This window comes from Natator depressus, chromosome 20, assembly GCF_965152275.1.
Source record: "Natator depressus isolate rNatDep1 chromosome 20, rNatDep2.hap1, whole genome shotgun sequence".
In the NCBI taxonomy this organism is placed as follows: domain Eukaryota; kingdom Metazoa; phylum Chordata; order Testudines; family Cheloniidae; genus Natator; species Natator depressus.
In genome coordinates this window covers 11735036-11753881 of record NC_134253.1, presented here as the reverse complement: position 1 = coordinate 11753881, position 18846 = coordinate 11735036, and the positions used below count along the sequence as shown (strand labels likewise).

The 18846-nt window shown below is 40.8% G+C and overlaps 1 protein-coding gene across 2 annotated transcripts in view; it reads left to right on the top strand.

Moving 5' to 3' along the window:
- The window catches only part of ATF7 (activating transcription factor 7), a 106545-nt gene that overhangs the window by 17836 nt on the left and 69863 nt on the right, over positions 1-18846 (top strand). For both annotated transcript variants that reach the window (XM_074935756.1, XM_074935757.1), the window contains exon 2: positions 13076-13144. In XM_074935756.1, coding sequence (XP_074791857.1) covers positions 13097-13144 — 48 coding nt within the window. In that variant the 5' untranslated portion in view covers positions 13076-13096. The remainder of the gene's footprint in view (positions 1-13075; positions 13145-18846) is intronic.

Sequence of the window (18846 nt, the reverse complement as noted above, 5' to 3'; positions counted from 1 at the left end):
CTTTCCCCAGGCGGGAGAAGTATGTGCAGTTGAGTGTTCTGTTCTGGAAAGTTTTAAACACCCACCCATCCTCCTTAGAGAAGGCAAGGTCAAAGGTCTGCCTGGTATTTAGAGTGGAAGGCGGTGAGGTTTGTGATGGTCTTTAGTTCCTGTGAGAATTCATTCCACAGTCTAGAGCTGGCTCCCAAGAAAGCTCTGTCTCCTGCAAATTCAGGCTTTATCTTTAACGTTGAAAGTTCCATTGTGCCAGAGAACAAAGTTGTTGACTAGTCTTCATTACAGATATAACCAATTAGTTCATTTTATCATCCGTTTATCATTGTGTCAACAGACTTAGGCTGTAGTGTAGACATAGCCTATGTCAGCATAATTTATGTCACTTGGATGTGAATAAACCACCCCCCCTGAGTGTCATAAGTGACACCGACATAAGCACTCTTGTGCACAGCTCCTGTGTCGTCAGGAGAGCTTCTCCTGCCGACATAGCTTCTGCCACTTGCAGAGGTGGGTTTTTTATGCCGACGGGAGAGTTCTCTCCCGTCAGCATACAGCGTCTTCACCAGACGCACTGCAGCGGTGCCACTGTATCTGTACAGCTATAGCACTGTACATTATAGACAAGGCCTTAGTCATTGCATGCATTTTTATGATTTATGTATGCATGGGTAATTGTAACTTTACTTATTGCTTTTAATAAAATTTGTAGTACAGATAAGACCTTGTACATGGATAGTGACCCCACACATACTTGGACTTTGTGTGTTCCTAGAGTCTCCAAATTTGAAAAAACCACCAGAGGTAATGTTCTCTCTGAGCTTGAAACTGTAGCAAGAAGAGCTGAACCCATGGTGGTAGTTAACAAATTACTAAATTCAATTTAAATGAAAAAGCTACATGGAGCTGTCAGCTATCGTTTCGCTACCCTGACCCCAGACCACTGAAAATAAGGACACAGCGTAGACATTACCTTATTTTGTTGATTTGAGGTGACACTCTGAGAACTTGATTTGATACTCACTGGGAAGTCAGCAGAGGACAGGGTTGATGTGTTTGCAGTATCCAGTGTTGCTGAGAGTGCTTCAGCGTTCTGTACCATTGGAGTTCTGTAGCACTGAAGACTTCATGCCCAGATCTATTGTATAGCTGTAGTCCAGCCAAGAGGTGATGAAGGTGTGACTAAATGAAGCCAGATGGAGTCTTCTAGACAACGAGAGAGAGCAGAAAGGAGACAATATTGTGTCTGCAAACTCTTCAAAAAGTTTTCATCTGCCCACCAGCATTACCTCTGTCTTCTTCAGGTTCAGTTTCAACCAGCTGTTCTTCATCCATGAGCTGATCTTGTTCAAACTCTGGGCTATCTGGTCTCGGTAATGGAGTGGTCATATGTGATGACAGGTAGAGTTCTGTCATCTGCCTATTCTTGGTATGACAGGTAGTCCATGTCCTCTGACCAGTTCATCTAGTGGCTGCATGTAGATGTTGAATAAGACCAGAGAAAGAATTAATTCTTATGGGACTCCACAAGTGAGGGGTCTAGTAGTGGAACTGCTGTTTCCCATCATCACTTGTTGGGTGCTTCCCTCCAGGAAGAACTCAAACCATTTTAGCGTATTATCCTGGACCCTTGCCACACCTCTCAGTGCTGTCTTGCCTATCTCATGGTTGACAGTGTTGAGAGCTGCAGAGAGGTCCAGGAGGATGAGAATGAACGTCTGCCCTCTGTCTGTTAACAGGAGACCATCTGTTAGGCCACCAGTTCCAGGTCCTGGACTGAATCCAGATTTTCTGGTCTAGGATTTTAACTTCAATTAAATGAGCTTGAAGTTGGCCTTTGGGTAGCTTCTCTGAGCTTGCTCAGGAATGGAATTTGATACTGGGCGGTCGTTGGCCAGAATCAGTGTATCCAGGATTGGTTTCTTCGTTGTTGGTCATGCTATTGTGTGCTTAAAGGAGAAAGGGAAGATTCCTTCCTTGAATGGCGCATTGGGTATTTTGATCATGAGTGGCTCTGGTTGCTCATGATTCTCCTTCACAAGCCAGGAAGGGCATGGGTCAGATGCACAAGCCTTGGGCTGAGAATCCTATAGATTGGTTAGTTCTGAAAGGTTTGGGGAGTCAGAGGAGTGCTTCAGGGTTGGGGGTTGTCAAGGTTCCTCCCCCACTCTGAACTCTAGGGTACAGATGTGGGGACCTGCATGAAAAACCTCCTAAGCTTATCTTTACCAGCTTAGGTCAAAACTTCCCCAAGGTACAAAATATTCCACCCTTTTGTCCTTGGATTGGCCGCTACCACCACCAGACAAATACTGGTTACTGGGGAAGAGCTGTTTGGACACGTCTTTCCCCCCAAAAATACTTCCCAAAAACCTTGCACCCTACTTCCTGGACAAGGTTTGGTAAAAAGCCTCACCAATTTGCCTAGGTGACTACAGACCCAGACCCTTGGATCTTAAGAACAATGAACAATCCTCCCAACACTTGCACCCTCCCTTTCCTGGGAAATGTTGGATAAAAAGCCTCACCAATTTGCATAGGTGACCACAGACCCAAACCCCTGGATCTGAGAACAATGAAAAAGCATTCAGTTTTCTTACAAGAAGACTTTTAATAAAAATAGAAGTAATTAGAAATAAGAAATCCCCCCTGTAAAATCAGGATGGTAAATACCTTACAGGGTAATTAGATTCAAAACATAGAGAACCCCTCTAGGCAAAAACCTTAAGTTACAAAAAAGATACACAGACAGAAATAGTTATTCTATTCAGCACAATTCTTTTCTCAGCCATTTAAGGAAATCATAATCTAACACATACCTAGCTAGATTACTTACTAAAAGTTCTAAGGCTTCATTCCTGGTCTATCTCCGGCAAAGACAAAATGTAGACAGACACACAAACCCTTTGTTTCTCTCCCTCCTACCAGCTTTTGAAAGTATCTTGTCTCCTCATTGGTCATTTTGGTCAGGTGCCAGCGAGGTTACCTTTAGCTTCTTAACCCTTTACAGGTGAGAGGAGATTTCCTCTGGCCAGGAGGGATTTTAAAGGGGTTTACCCTTCCCTTTCTATTTATGACAGGGGTATGTGGCATTTGTACATGTGAAAAGAAAGTTGTCTTCTGTACAACTATCCACCAAGAATTAGATCATAGTCCCCCTCTCAGTAACTATGATGTTGCCAACAAAAACCACTCACTCGCTCTGTGACTGTGGGCAAATGACTTAAACTCCCTGCCTTGGTTTTCCCATCTGTAAAACCTGGATATATATTGAAAGCACTTTATAGATCCCATATTCGGAGAGGCTCAGTTATTTCACACTTACAAGAAAAATAAAAAAAATACAGAAACCATGATATATGAGAAACTGTTCCCACATAGAACAGCTTCTTAAATGGTTTCCATGAGATGCCAGCATGTTTTTAGGGGGTGAATTTTCCTTGTGGCAGACTGGCCTTTCATTCCTGTTGTCAATAAGTTCTATACATCTAATTTCCTGTGAAGCCCTGTTTAAATTTTTCCCCTAAGGGACTGTCTAGAGTAGGATAAAATGTTTTGTTTTTGTGTTTTAATGAGTTAGCGAACACATTTTGAGACTGCTTCAGTCTGTGGTCTGAAATAAAGTGGGAAATTTAGCACTTGGTTGTGCTAATGTCCAAATTCATGACTGATTAGCAGCACTTTCTGTAGACCTAGAATCATACAGTTGTAGGACTGGAATGGAACTCGAGGTCATCTAGTCCCGTCTCCTGCACTCATGGCAGGACTAAGTATTATCTCTAGACCATCCCTGACAGGTGTTTGTCTAACCTGCTCTTAGAAATCTCCAATGATGGAGATTTCACAACCTCCCTAGGCAATTTTATTCCCGTGCTTAACCACTCTGACAGGAAGTTTTTCCTAATCCAGCCTGAACTGTCCTTACTGCAATTTAAGCCCATTGCTTCTTGTCCTATCCTCTGAGCTTAAGGAGAATAATTTTTCTCCCTACTCCTTGTAACAGCCTTTTAATGTACTTGAAAACTGTTGTGTCCGCTCTTTTCCAGGCTAAACAAACCCATTTTTTTCCCATCTTCCCTCATAGGTCCTGTTTTCTAGATCTTTAATCTTTTTGTTGCTCTTCTCTGGACTTCCTCCAATATGTCAACATCTTTCCTGAAATGTGGCACTTAAAACTGGACACACTACTCCAGTTGAGGCCTATTCATTGCAGCATTAACCTTATTTAAAAATAATTGTTTGAACTTTTGATTATTGAAATAAGCAAAAATGACTCCTCACATCAGTCTCCCAAATATGATTCTCATCACAAGTAAGTAGCGTGATAAGCACTTCAGTTTGCCGTATAACTACAGCCATGTCTACACTGACGAGCTTACAGCATCACATCTCTACCGCTGTAAGGTCGCTTACGTAGCTGCTCTATGCCAACAGGAGAGAGCTCTCCTGTCAACATAATGAAACCACCTAAACGAGCGGCGATAGCTATGTCTGCCAGATATACTCTCCTGCCGATATAGTGCTTTGCACATGAGCGCTTATGCCGGCAAAACTTATGTCACTCAGGGGTGTTTTGTTTTTTTTCCCACACCCCGAGCAACATAAGTTTTGCTGACATAATTGAAGGTAGACCTGGCCTAAACTTGTGTAGTAAGGGGAGATGTCATTTTATATCACACCCTGCCACCTTTTCTCTTTCATTTGTTCTGAGAGACATATAAAGCCCTGTCTACAGGGGCAAAAATGCTTATTTTTCAATTAAATTAGCTGAAATTAACCCTCCCCCCATTCCAAACAGCTGTGTAGACCAGTGGCTCTCAACCTTTCCAGACTACTATACCCCTTTCAGAAGCCTGACTTTTGTCATGCATACCTCACTTAAATTGCTTGCTTACAAAATCAAAGTGTCACAGCACACTATTACTGAAAAACTGCTTACTGTATCATTTTTACCATATAATTATAAAATAAATCAACTGGAAATATTGTACTTACTTTTTTCAGTGTATAATGTATATAGAGCAGTATAAACAAGTAATTGTATGAAATTTAAGTTTGTACTGACTTCGCTAGTGCTTTTTACGTAGCCTGTTGTAAAACTAGGCAAATATCTAGATGAGTTGATGTACCCCCGGAAGACCTGTGTACCCCCAGGGGTACATGAACCACTGGTGTAAACAATGTTCGACAAGATTGTTTCGGTTAATTGTGTTCTAGCTTAAGGAGAGTCTAGCAACAACGTAAATTGACTTATTCAGTTTTAAAGGTGTTAAATTCTGTCTGCACAGGTATTGGAGGAGTGTTTAATCCATTAAAGCTAACTTAATTGAAAAACACACACCTTTTTTGGCCAATGTAGACAAGGACAAAAGTACTTTTTTCTTTAACTTCACATATGACGGTTTGTATATAGTTAGCTTCACTGTTTCCTAAATTTTTGTGTGAGTGTTTCACAGCAACACGGTAAAGAATTATTTTTTTAGATAAAATCATGGTTGTAAAACCACCGAAACAACTACTAAAGGAACTCGGCACCTGGGGTTTTATCTGAAACAGCTTTCAACTACTTGGAAGTGAGAGGGATGTGCAGGGTGGCAGGGGAATTCACTGATCACATTGTGGGAGGCCAGGGATGTACATGGGACGGGGGCAAGTTATGTGCAGGGGGTCCTGTGTGGGGAGACAGGCTGTGGCCTTGAATAGGGAGCACCCAATCCTTATTCCTCTGACTCCCTTGCATCGTGACTCAACCCCATTCCCTCTTCACAGGACCTACCATTTCCTCACTTTCCCATTTCTGTCTGCCTTCATTGTGAGGCATACAGACATTTCTTTTCTTTGGGGCAAAAACAATTAACACAACAACCTCTGAAGCAACATAGGAAGCAAAGCAGACATCTGAAAAACCTGTGTAGTCTATGTTCTCAGAACTATATAACTTTACTCAACCCCCACCTAAAAATTGTATTGATGTAGCAATCAGTGGCCATGTCTACATTACTGGCTAAATGAGCACTGCTGCAGTTTTGATTTAGTGGTTCTGGTGAGGACACACTGAGTCGATGGGAGAGTGCTCTGCTGTTGACTTCTGTACTTCACCTCCTAAAGAGGCAGAAGCTATGTTGATGGAAGAGTGTCTCTCATCAACGTAGCGTGATGTAGCGACCACTGTAAGTCGACCTAAGTTATGTCTACTTCATTTACGTAATTTATGTAACTGAACTAGCGTAACTTAGATCGACTTACAGTATTAGTGTAGACCAGCCCTGAAATATAGACGAGGTGAACAATGAGAAGAGTTGTCTAGAGCCAACCAAGGCTAGCTGCAGCTGTGTTTTAAAAAGACCTACCTCTTCCCTTGTTCATGAGTATTGGGAGATAAAGTGGGGACCTGAGCACGGGACCCGGAGTAGAATTCTAATTCCTTGGGCAAAACTCTTAACCTCTCCGCCTTTCCCCCTCCCCCAATAAAGGCTTGTCTACACTAGGATTCTTCGCAGCCAGGTAACATGTTAACTTGCAGCTTGCCCTGTCTACACTAGTTTTCAAACACATTAGTTAAAATGTTTTAGCTAACATTTTTTTACAAATATACCTTTGCATCCTAGTTTAGACATGTTCCTTAAAATGGGAGAACACATTCCTCACGTGGGTGTTGCTAGGATTAACACATTTCTTTAAAGTGCTTTGAAGATATAACTTACAGTACTACAAAAGTGCTAAGCATGAGAGTTTGTTTAGCTCCTGTCAAGCTATATCAAAGCCTTTAGGACTGTTAATGTCACTTATGTGAGGGAATTTCCTCCCTCCAAGGCTATCTCGCAGGTTCTTGTGCTGCATTTGCTGTGTCTGTCTGTCCTACTGTAGATTTTCAGGGGTGGGATGTCAAATGCTTCAGAAGTGATCCAGTTCCAAAGCAAGTCTGTGTGGTAGTATAGGTATGTCCTATTGTGATTCACGATCTGATACTTCGATTTGGTTGACTTTTTTTCTAGTTCCTAACATTTTTAAAAAACTTTTGGCAAGATGAGTTCTGCAAGCACATTTTGGTTGGGCCTCGTGACTGAATTATAGAGTATTAAGTAATCACAGTATGGCAGACAGACAAAATAGGTGCACCTGTACCAAAACATTTACACTCCTGACTCTGAATTTTTGGAAAATCTAAATATAGTTGAGTCTTTCTAATTCTCACTCTACTAATCCACAAATCTAATAATTCTTCCAAAAATCTCAATGGTCTACCTTGAAATTCCTGAAAATATAATATGAATGTTTGGGAGGTCTTCATTTAATAACCCTTCATTAGTCACAAAATATATTTCAATATGGCAAGCAATAAAGTATTTTTATATTACACATATCAAATACATGAGCGGAGTGCACTTTGTGATGCAGTTGTGTGTTTATCATCTTTGCTCTATTGTGTTAATGTGCAAGGAGTCTCTCAATCATTATTTTGATTTATTGAAGGTTTTGCTTTGTTAAATTTCCTTGTGTAGCCAAATTTATAACTTTATTATATAGTGTAAAAAAGTAGTTAACGTAGTGGTAATACTACTTATTTCTCAAAGTGCTTACAAAGGTGGGTAAGCATCAATTCCACTTTACAGCTGGAGAAACTGAGAAACATGGTGGGGAAGTGACTTGCCCAAGGTCACAGAGCAAGTCAGTGGCAGAGCTTGGAATTAGGTCCCAATTGTAAGCTCCTTGGAGTCAGGGTTGTGCCTTATTTCTGTTTGGAAAGTGTGTGGCTCATCGTCGATATTATCAGGAACACACATCTTCTGTGTAAGCCTGATATTTAATGGATGACATGGCCTTCTGGCATGTTCAGAAACCATTTTAAATTATTTTTCTCACTCATCTCTGTATCAAAAATAACAAACGGTCCTTAAGAATGGAGAGCCATATATTTCACAGAAAATGCCCACAATTCAGCACTGATTTTTGCAAACTTCGAATTTTTTGGATGAACCATGCTAGAGAAGGGTGAGGTGTTATACTGTTGTCTACACTCATCTTGTGAAGATTCATAAATCCTTTTGTGACACTGTAATGGTCTTGCTCTGGAAATGATAATATTTAAGTTGTTGACTGTAAGTGGGGGAATAAGCACCTTTAAGGAACAGGAAAAACTCAGAAACAAAGCCATTGTTTTCATATACTACTTAAGGGTCTGAGGGTGGGAATAGGAAAATATACAGGCTCTGGAAGCAGAAGCTTTTTCTCAGTAGAATGTTAGGTCCCCCCCCTCCAACTTTCCATGAGGTAGCAGATGCTCTTCAGAAGTGCACTGACAGAATTTTAAAGAATGATTCAATAATCTAATTCTTTGCTTTACGTTGCATTTTCAAACATGCTAAAAATAATCAAAACAGCAAAATATGATCCTGGGGCTGTGGGAAAAGAAATAAAAATGCTGTTCTCCCAGTATCCAATCATTTGATTGTTCTGCCTTTTTTCTTAAGAATAGAGTTTATTGAAGCAATTTATCCTGACTAAGTGTGATATAAATCTCTGTACATGTATTTACATGCCGGTTATTGTTCTTAGTGAGTGAGCAGTTAATAGTTTTTGAGGGACAAAATGAATCCTCCTAATATCTTGCAAGATCAGTTAACTGCAATTCTCACAGCGCACAAGTCTCAAATTTTTAAACAGAGCTGCTTGTTACACTGTCAGAAGTGTCTGGGGAGGGAAACCTGAAATATTGTTGGTTTTTTTTTTGTTTGTTTGTTTTCCCCCCCTCAGTTTTGATTAGTTTTATCAAAGCCCCAAGAGTGTCTGCTGATCCATTTTTTAAAATGTCTTAAACAGCTTTTATGTGAACTGGAAGCATAAATACCAAATGAAGAGAGAACCAAAATCTTAAGTATTGGTGGAGGAAACAAGCTGTTTAAGTGACAGATGTTTGGCATTACATTAATTAAAAGTAAGGATTTTTGCCTTGTAAATTAGAGCAGCCTTTCCTATTATCCTGCAAATTTAATAGAATTTATTAGAAAAAATAAAATCACTTCTCCTCCTAGCTAAGTACACCATGCCGCTCCATTTAAAACCCCAAACTGTGTTAAAGTTTTGACTTCATAACCTTTCACCATTCAGTAGCTTCACCATTTTTTAAGGTGGATTTTTGCAAAACTTGAAAGGATAACTAATGCCATCTTTCATCCATTCCTTGTCTGCCATTCGCCTGTTATCACAACATGATTGTTCTTTCTTCAATGGTTTAATAGCTCCAAAACCTGCTGTTTAAAATTGCTGATGAAATTCACCACTGGACTGACAGAGGACTTCATTCCCCATGGCTGTCTTGACAATGCAATCTCCCCTCGTACACTGCCTCACCAGTGTACCTAACCCCTAGCTCTCTATGTGAGGGGAGCATAGTCTCCATAGGCATACAATCCTTGGTACTGAGATTGACAGCTTGAAGATTTGGCAGTCATAGCAGTTTACATCTTCAAAGTGCTGTTTTAAACATTAATTGTTAACCACCCTTGCTTCACAGAGTGTATCTCCTTTTACAAATGGAGAAATTGAGGCATGAAGATGGGAATCAACTTGTCAAAGACCACACAAGTCACTGTCTAACCAGGGATTAGAAATCTGGAATACCTGACATGCAGTTTTGGGTTGAGTCCTATAGACAACACTAAAATGGTTACTGACCTAATGTCTGGAGGTACTGAAGGGTCTTTGGACTGCATGTTGGACCTATGTCCTTTCTGTTTGTAAAAACCAGCTGGATATACTGGGACTATGCTTGGTGGATACTATTACATCCTTTTGGGAGAACAGGGTATCCGCTTCCTTTGAATAGGCAATTGTTAGGTCTTGTCTTAGTACACCATCTTTTGATACTGATAGTCCTGCCAAATTACCATCCTGTTTCAAACTTTACCCTCTTCTGGGAAAGGTGGTAACAAAGCAATTCTAGCAAGATTTGGAGGGAGTCTTAACTTTTCCTTCACTCCAGTTAGATTTCCAATCTGGTTATGGTACAGAAACAGCATCCGTTGCATTACCCCTCTAAAGGAAGAAATCAAAGATAAATTGACCATGTTGGCTCTTTTAGATCCATCTACTTCCTTTGATACAGCTGACTGCAAGGTTCTGGGGTGATGGTTCTGGTCCTTAGCTGGGGCTGATGGAGTTTGTCTGGTCACTTTGCTCCTTTCTTTCTAGATTTCAGAGAATTGTTTTGAGTGAATGAGCATGGGGCAGACATGCATGTTACTGCAGCATCTGACCTTGACATTCCTCCTGTTTGAAGACTTCGTATACACATTAATTCTTAAAGAAGCATGGACTTACCCTGCTTTCAATATGCTGTTGATAATACCCATATCTATATCTCTATTTTGTGGGGTCATCTGATGCATATGAGTGATTTTACCCAATGCCTGAATGAGATTAGGCCTAGAATGAGGGCTAGATGGTTGAAGATCAGTCTGGAGAAGATTGTGGTGATGTTTATACACTTTGGTTAGCAACTCTAAGAAGTGGCGGAGATCAGCCCCCTTGATTTGAGGGAGTTCACTCGCCTTTTGGTTTCTCAAGTTAACAATTTGGGGTCTGAGTTGGAAACTTAGACAGATGTGGCCGAGACTGGTTTGTCATCTTCCCCCCCCCCCCCCCCCCCATCTGCTCTTGTTGAGGCTTTTGACATATTTTAGATACTCCTCTTGCTGTTATCTACCATGCCTTTGCCATGTCGAGATTCGATCACTGTCAGGAGCTCTCTAGGCCATAATCTTCAGATCCATGAGAAAACTCCTGCTTTGTGCTGTGATGGGGCTCCAGGATCTATATTAATTTACAGGTACAATTTAAGATGTTACTGTTGATTTATAAAGTCCTAAGCGGTTTGCGTTCCAGCTGCGTCTCTTGTGGGGGTTTTCTGATCAGTAGATGCTATTGAGCTGATAGTCCTGTGGTTTCTGAGGGAGGGACTGCTAGCAGGGCATTTTCTGTGAGGGACCATTGCATTGGAACTGTTCTCCTTCCCCAACCACAAACAAAATCCCAAGCCAGTTTGCTTCTTCTAGGATCTTTGGAGCTTGTTAACCTTCAGTGCACTCTGCAAGGCCCATTTAACTTTCTCTGAGTTTTCTGGGAGGTGTGTGGGGGCTAATATTTGTGGTTAGCCTTATTTATGTGCAAATTATGAAGCACCCTTGTTGCCAGTCCATTATATTTTTGTTTGGAGGCTATTTACCCATTGTTTTTTCATGTTTATATAGGGCCTAGAGTTCATTTGTTTAATAAATCTAAACATAGTCCAAATTGTGATACCCTTTAGAAAGATCAGAATTGCAATCCACTCATTTCACACGGGCTGCTAAACAGCTATTGATGGGAACAGTTTTTAGCCAGGACCAACTTGGGCCAGATTTGATCAAGCACTCTAGGGAGAGAAAAGCACCACATCTCATCAGTCCCTTCAGATATGCTATTACTTTACACCCCTAAGCCATCTTTAGCTCCAATTAAAATGCAAACTTCTCCTCCAGCCCACCACATACCTCCCCCCCCAGTCTTGTTTTGTTGCACCACTAGAGTACTTTCCATATAGTTCCGAAAAATAACTCTCTCCACCCTCTCAGTGCTACTGAGGTGTTTTTACATGGTTAGAAATTTTAAAATCTAAACAAAAAAGTGTGTGGTTTTTTTTTTTATGAACTAATTTTGGCTGCATCCTGGTTCCATTTCTGTTCTTGGCTCCAGTGATGCATGTCGGCTTTCTACAGCCAAGAGCGTAACTGAGAGAGAGAGGCTAGAAGCAACATGAACAGTCAGGACACGTTCACACAGTAAACCCCCTGAAGAGATAACATTTTCTTTATTATAGCTTTTTAAAATCTAGCTATAAAAATATCAGTGGGTGGATGGAACCATTATTTCTAGAATTTGAGGTGGTGGGGGTTACTTTATTTACTCTTATTTTTTATTAATAAGAATAGCTTCACTTGTAGCGTAATAGGACAGAGTGCTTTGTTATCCTTGGCTATAATCTGTGATAAACTACCCTTGCCATCAGCCATGTAGTTTACCCACTAGGGAGCCAGATTATTGCCTTGTAAAATGGAGGCACCACTCCTATAATCCCTTAATTAATTAAATGACAAATTTTAGTTCTCTCCCATTGAAAATATAACTTGTATGTAGAACAGACTCGATTTATCTGACTGCTTCTGGGTTACACATTTTTCTGTAGAATGTTTCTGTGTGTGTGTGTGTGTGTGTGTGTGTGTGTGTGTGGTGTGCGTGCTTTGTATACTGTATTAAAAATCAACGAAGAAAATAAAGAATTGGATTAATACTTTGCTTTCTCTAGTACCTTCCATCTGAGGATACAGGAGTGTTTTGCAGATGTTTATTATTTTTTACTGTCCTACTGTGAGACATGTCGGTACTGTCTCCATTTCCAGGTGGGGGTTTGGGGTGAATACTGAGGGTATGTTTACACTGCAGTTGGGAAAGTTTCTTCCCAGTGCGGGTAGACAAACATGCACTAGCAGCGGGAGGCAGCTTGAGATAGCCAGGGGGTCCAGGTAGGTTTGTACTCAGGTGGCTAGCCCGAGTGGCAGCCTGTGCTGCCCCTGGCTACTCTGCTACTTTTCAGTGTACTTATTTGAGCAGAGCTACCATGTCTGCCTACCCATGCTGGGAAGCATGCTCCCAGCTGCAGTGTAGACATTTCCTGCTCTCTCCATTTCAGGGTGTCTCTTGCTGAGGCCAGGCCATGAAAGAACCAGGAATGGAACCCCGGAGTGCTGACTACATGTCCCTTATTCTGACCAGTAGACTAGGCTGTCATGGCTGCTCCTTTAACTATTAGACAAAATTTCCTCTTTGCAAATGCAAAAATTACTGGGTCACATTAATTAAGACTTTAACTCAGACTGGATTAATTCCTTCTTCTGTACATGTACTCTAGGGAGCACAGAAAGCCCCTTCTTCCCCATATCAGCAGTCTTACTTAATTATATTCCTTTAAAGAGCTTCTGCTCCTGATATTTTGAATTTTTTTAGCTTATTTAACAGTTTCCATCCCTCTTTCCTTTCTCCTCAGCTTTGCCCAGCTATATGAAATATGGGAGACGACAGGCCGTTTGTGTGCAATGCCCCCGGCTGTGGACAGGTACTTTTACAGTATACTTTATTGTGAATGTGTTGTTGTGAATCAAAGTGTCTGTTTTTATCACTGAGGGAAAGAGTTTAGAGCCAGCATTTTACATGATCACTGAAGGTAATCAGATCGGAGGATTTGCAGTGTGTAAATCCAAGTTATGAGCAAGTGCAGGCACTACAAAGTAATGAAATCTGCCTTGCTTTGTGCCATATTGTTATTCTGCTGGTGTCTTTCATAAGACCCACACAGCCCAGAAACAACACGCTGATCTCCAGTTAATGTTTTCTGATAGCGTTACACACGTTCATTCAAGGCTATTTAGCCAAAGGACAGATATTCCTTCTCTGTCAGGATGAGTTAGCTGTGATAGCGTATTCCGTAAGGCAGCTGAGAATGTGACAGTTGATGGTTTGCTGCTGTGTGAACCCCAAACTGCTAGATTCTATTTTGAGCTTTAAAAAAAAATAATAATTTTTTTTTCCTCCATAGGTTACCTGCCAGTGTTAGTTGCAGCCTTGCAAAACTCCTTTTGCTCACTCACCTGGGTTGAGTGTTTTTGTTTTGTTTGTTTTTTATGAATGAGTAAAATACCTCTTTTCATGTGATAAAGGGCAGGTGAGTAGACTTTACCAGCCCAGGCACAAAATGTCCATGACAAGTTGGTCGCCCCCCCCCCCCCCCCATTAGTGCTTCCTTGAAGTCTGACTTAATGCAAAACAAACCTCTAAGAACAGACAGTGTCGCTTTCCCTTCATTAAAACACTAGTGCCTCCTGATCCTTTATAGCACCCGTTGCCCATACCATCTGGGCAACTCTCACTTTTCCTTTAAAAAACAAAACATATGAACTATTGAGCCGTTCGAGTGGGGACTTGGTAAAATCCTACATAAATTCCTTACCGTAGTTACTGTTGGCTGATGAATTAAAAGCCTATGTGTTATGGTTCAAAAATTTCAGAAGGGGTGAACAGGCATGCCCCTAAATGGTTTGTGGCTTTTAACCAGATGTTCAGTGATTCATATCCACTTTGTTACATAATGGTCACAGTCAGGGAAATGGGTTGCCAAACTATTATGATTGACACACTTGGGAGCCATAACTAATTCCCTGGATGAACCCCCACAGCATCATTTAGGGTTTTAAAAAAAAAAAAAAAAAAAAATTTTAATGCCTCTTCGGGCCTTTCATGATGAACATTGAAAGGGATAATTCTGTACCCTTGAGGCATGTGCTTTAAGACATGATAATATTTTGATACAGCTACTTGGTTAGTGGATTAGATTTTTCCACTACACAAAGTACTTTGCCTTTTCTAAAACAAATGCAGTTGCTGTGTTTTAGTCTTTTTTTCCTTAAGAACATTTCTAGTATCAGTCTAATCTGATTCATTTTTTATTCTGCCCTTATGTGGACTTTGTAGCCTGTTTTCTCTCTCCTTTGTTCCTGAAATTGTGCAAGTCGTCATAAACTGTACTTGCTATATCTGAGCACTGACATGAAGACTTCAGTTATTTAACTCTAAAATCAGATTCATAAGCAACTGAGGCAACCCAAAACTTATTTAAATAATTTAAAAAAAACCTACCCAAATGAGATATAAGGATGGCTGCTTTTCTCTTTCATTGCTCAAGGAGAATCCTCCTCCTCCTCCTCCTCCTCCTTCTTGTGTGTAATTCTGTCAATTCTTGATTTTTAATGTTGAAATGTTAACTTTACACCAATTATTATTATTTTTATTATGGCAGTGCGTAAGGGCCAATCAAGAATGCAGCCCCATTGTGCTGGCTGCTGTACAAACACAGCAGTAGACAGCCTGTGCCCAACAGAATGATGCATACACTATAAGGCTAGAAGGGACCACTGTGGTCATGTAGTCTGACCATGTGTATAACACAAGTCATAGGACTTCCCTGAATTTAATTCTGTTTGAAGTAGAGCATATCTTTTAAAAAAAAAAAAAAATCCAGTCTTGATTGAAAATTTTCCAGTAATAAAAAATCCACCATAGCCTTTAGTAAACTGTTCCAATGGTAAATTACCCTCATTATTAAAAATGTGCACCTTATGTCTAGTTTAAACTTGTCCACTTCAACTTCTGGCAATTGGATCTTGTTGATCTATTTCTCAGCTAGATTAAAGAGCCCTTTATTATTCTTGCTGTTCCCAATGTGGATACATATAGACTCTGATCAAGTCATCTTTGTGTTCAGCTAAATAGATCGAGTTCATGAATCTTTTGCTGTAAGGCATGTTTTCCCATCCTTTAATCATTTTTCGGTTGTGCACTTCACGCTGAAGGTTTTCAAGCCATAAGCATGGCATTCACCGCAAAAATGCAACCACCTCTGCAGTGAAATGCAGCTGTTGAATAGCACAGAGAAACAGTAGACAACAGTCTGGGACTGGATGTGGAGGTGAATATCCAACTTTGAATGCATTTAGGGAGGCCATAATGTCAGCTGAAGTTAATTTCTCCGTAGACAACCTTTTAATCAATGCAAACAAGGAAATACAGGGCCAGCAGTCTTCCACTTCCCTGGCTGTATATAAGCTTGGTTGGTAGCTTTTAATAACTTGATTTTTATAGTAGAAATTGGGGGACCATCCCTTTAGGCAGACTGCTTTCAGTGGTCAAATTCTGACGGCATGTGCTGCCATTTCTGGCACCAGACCCTGACCTTTGACAAGCTACCTAGATTCCTTGTATCAAAAGGGTTTCCTTCAGGTAAACATATAATCAAATATGGAGGGTCAGTTCATCTGTGGCTTCCATTATAATTGCACTCACTTATTCCATGGGTGAATTTGTCCCCAAGTTGCCTAAGAATCGGGACCACTGTTTCCAAATGTGGTTGGCTAAAGATAGACACCTAAATCTTTGTGTAGGCAGCTAGGTAAGTGGCCTGACCTTTCAAAGGTCCTGAGCACCTACAACTCCTGATATAATCAGTGGGAGCTGTGGGGGCGAAAGCACCTTTTGAAAATCAGGCTTCTTTTTATTTCGATGCCCAACTTTAAGTTTGAAAACATGGGTCCAAGATTCTATTAATAACATGATTATATTGCTTACAGTGTTGTAGTGACTAGTCCTTTTCCAAGGAAATAGAGACCATTCCTGCCCCCAAAGAACTTGCAACTCAAAATATTGAAGCTAATAACTACATTCAATATCCTATATGAAATAAGTCTCAGTCCAGCTCCCAATAGAAAGGTTATAGAAGTCACCATCACAGTATGACAGTGATCCTCCCTTTATTGCCAGTTGCAGCAGAGGCCAACGATTGGATGCATGGATGTGAGGGAGGGCTCGTCTCTCCACTCTGGAGAACTGTCCCTTCAGGTCAGGGGTGAGGGACATTGGAAGATGAAGCTTTTCTTGCTGCAGTTCATACTTTCTAAACATCAGGCACCTGTCAGAGACCCTGGTGCACTTACCTGCAGTGTGCCAGGTTACAGCCTTTCTTTCTGGCTCCTCCAGAGCCCCCAGCTACACTTTACCCCCACATCTTTTCTTATGCCCACCCAGTCTGTGATCTCCAAAAGCCATGAGTTTGCCTCATTAGCGCCCTCCGGACAGTGTCCAAAACTGTCCCTCTGTCAGACCAGAAGGGGGAAGCTTGACAGGGAGCCTCTGTGACTGTGGGGCCCCTATATGTGACTATCTTGCATAGCTGGTTGTCATTCCTTTGGGTAGCGTCCTCTGACTCCTTTGCAGAGCAGTAGGTGCTGCCTGGAGTTTTCTGTTCACATGCCCCATTCTTTTCCCTTGTTTTAAATCTTTGAATCATGCTCCCATTCCTGTGGTTTGTTTTTTTGTTTTTGTTTTGTCCCATGGAATCAGTTGATCTTTCGTCCTGTGACCCATTTCTCAACTGAGGGGGTGGGTTAGGGTGACAAGATAGCAAGTGTGAAAAATTGGAACATTTCCCCCCTTGCCCCCGGAGTGGTGGTATAGTTGCATATATAAGACACAGCCCCTAATATTGGGACGTCTGGTCAACCTAGGATGGGCCCTTAGGTGCAGGTGGGCTCTGCCCACCATTCATGAATAGCAAATAGGCTGGCACCTTTCACCACCATTATATTTATATGTTTGTTTGGTCTTTAAAATAGTATGTATATATGTATATACTATTTTAAAGACCAAACATAAATATAATGGTGGTGAAAGGTGCCAACCTATACTGACCAAACAGGTTAAAACTTTCGTTATCCATGCATGTGCACAAATATGACCCTGGGCGGACAGCCACAAGCTATGTCTCGTGTTCTTATTTGCAATTCAGAACTCATTTATGATCTTCAGTGACCCACCATTTGGAAACACAGCATTAAAGAGCATATGAGCAGGAGAAAGCAGAACAACACAAATAGCTCTGAAAAGCAGACTTGGAACAACTGTTATGAAGCCAGTCACAAAATTTTTTTTTGCTAAAGGGAGAAGTCCATCACTTCCTTATATAAGTTGTCAGTTGGCTCTTCTTTTCCTATGTGGTTGTGACTAGCCTCTCACTTTACTTCCTTTCTTGCTCCTTTTCCCTTCCCCTCCACTGCTTCTGTATAGAAATTCGAAAAATGCTGTGGTAAGGGCAGGTGAAGGGAGTGGATACCTAAAATAGATTAGAAGATCTTACTATACTCACCATATCATCAAAACTTGTGAGCTTGCAGTGGGTATGTAAACATGTTTTGGTTGCTAGGTCTTTAATGGCTGTTATTTTTGGATTCTGTACATGATTACTTCCCAACAGTGAGTTTGATGTGACCCAGCTGAGTGCTAAATGTGCTGCATATACTTTAAAAAAAAAAAAAGATTCTGCTGAAGGTCGTTTATCTGGTTGGTTTTGTTTTTTGTTTTTGTTTTTTTTATTTAAGAGGACAGATGACATTCCCCCCCCACCCCCCCCTTACCCTCTCCCTCATTGCCAGAAAGAGGAGCTCTTGAACAAACAAGAATGTGTCCCTTGGCTGCAGCATTCTCTGAAGGAAATGAAGAAAATAAAGCAGCATGTTAGTCTCTGTATTGATTATAGTAGATGCAAAGCTGTGCCTTGAGTAAGGCTTTTGTTGTGTGTAATGTGAAACGGATCCAGAAGGTCCTGTTGGGGAAGGTGTCATGCACTAGCTAATGATTATTAAAATAGTCTTCTAACCCCATTTAAAATACACTCTCTGTGATTAACTACACCCTTTGGAACTAAATGTTAGCAATAAACTTTAATGTTGTCGTTACAGTGGAAAGGTATTGACTAAAAATGTATAATGATACAGCACTGACTCATTAATAAAAGGGAAGATTTTAGCAGGTTTAAGCATCTTAGACATCTAGGGCAAAGGTCTGAGAGGAAGGCATGGATTCTGCTCACAATTCTGCCACTGATTTACTGTGACCTGAGACAAGTCACTTAATTTCTGTGCCTGTTTTCACCTTCTATAAAAATATGTAAAAATACTTAGCTACCTATTAAAAAGCACTTCCAAGATTCAGGATTAAAAGTGGAATTGAATCATTGATGGCGCAAAATGGTGTGTGTTGGAATGGTTGGGGGGAGGGTGTGTGTGTGTTTTGATAATGGAATGTACCTCCCTCTACTTCCACCTGCTTTATAATGATATCTGTGAAGGTTGCACAGTTTTTGGATTTTTAGGAAGGGTTATAACGGAAAGAAGATCATTATTAATATGCTTCATCCATAACAGTTGCCTAAAC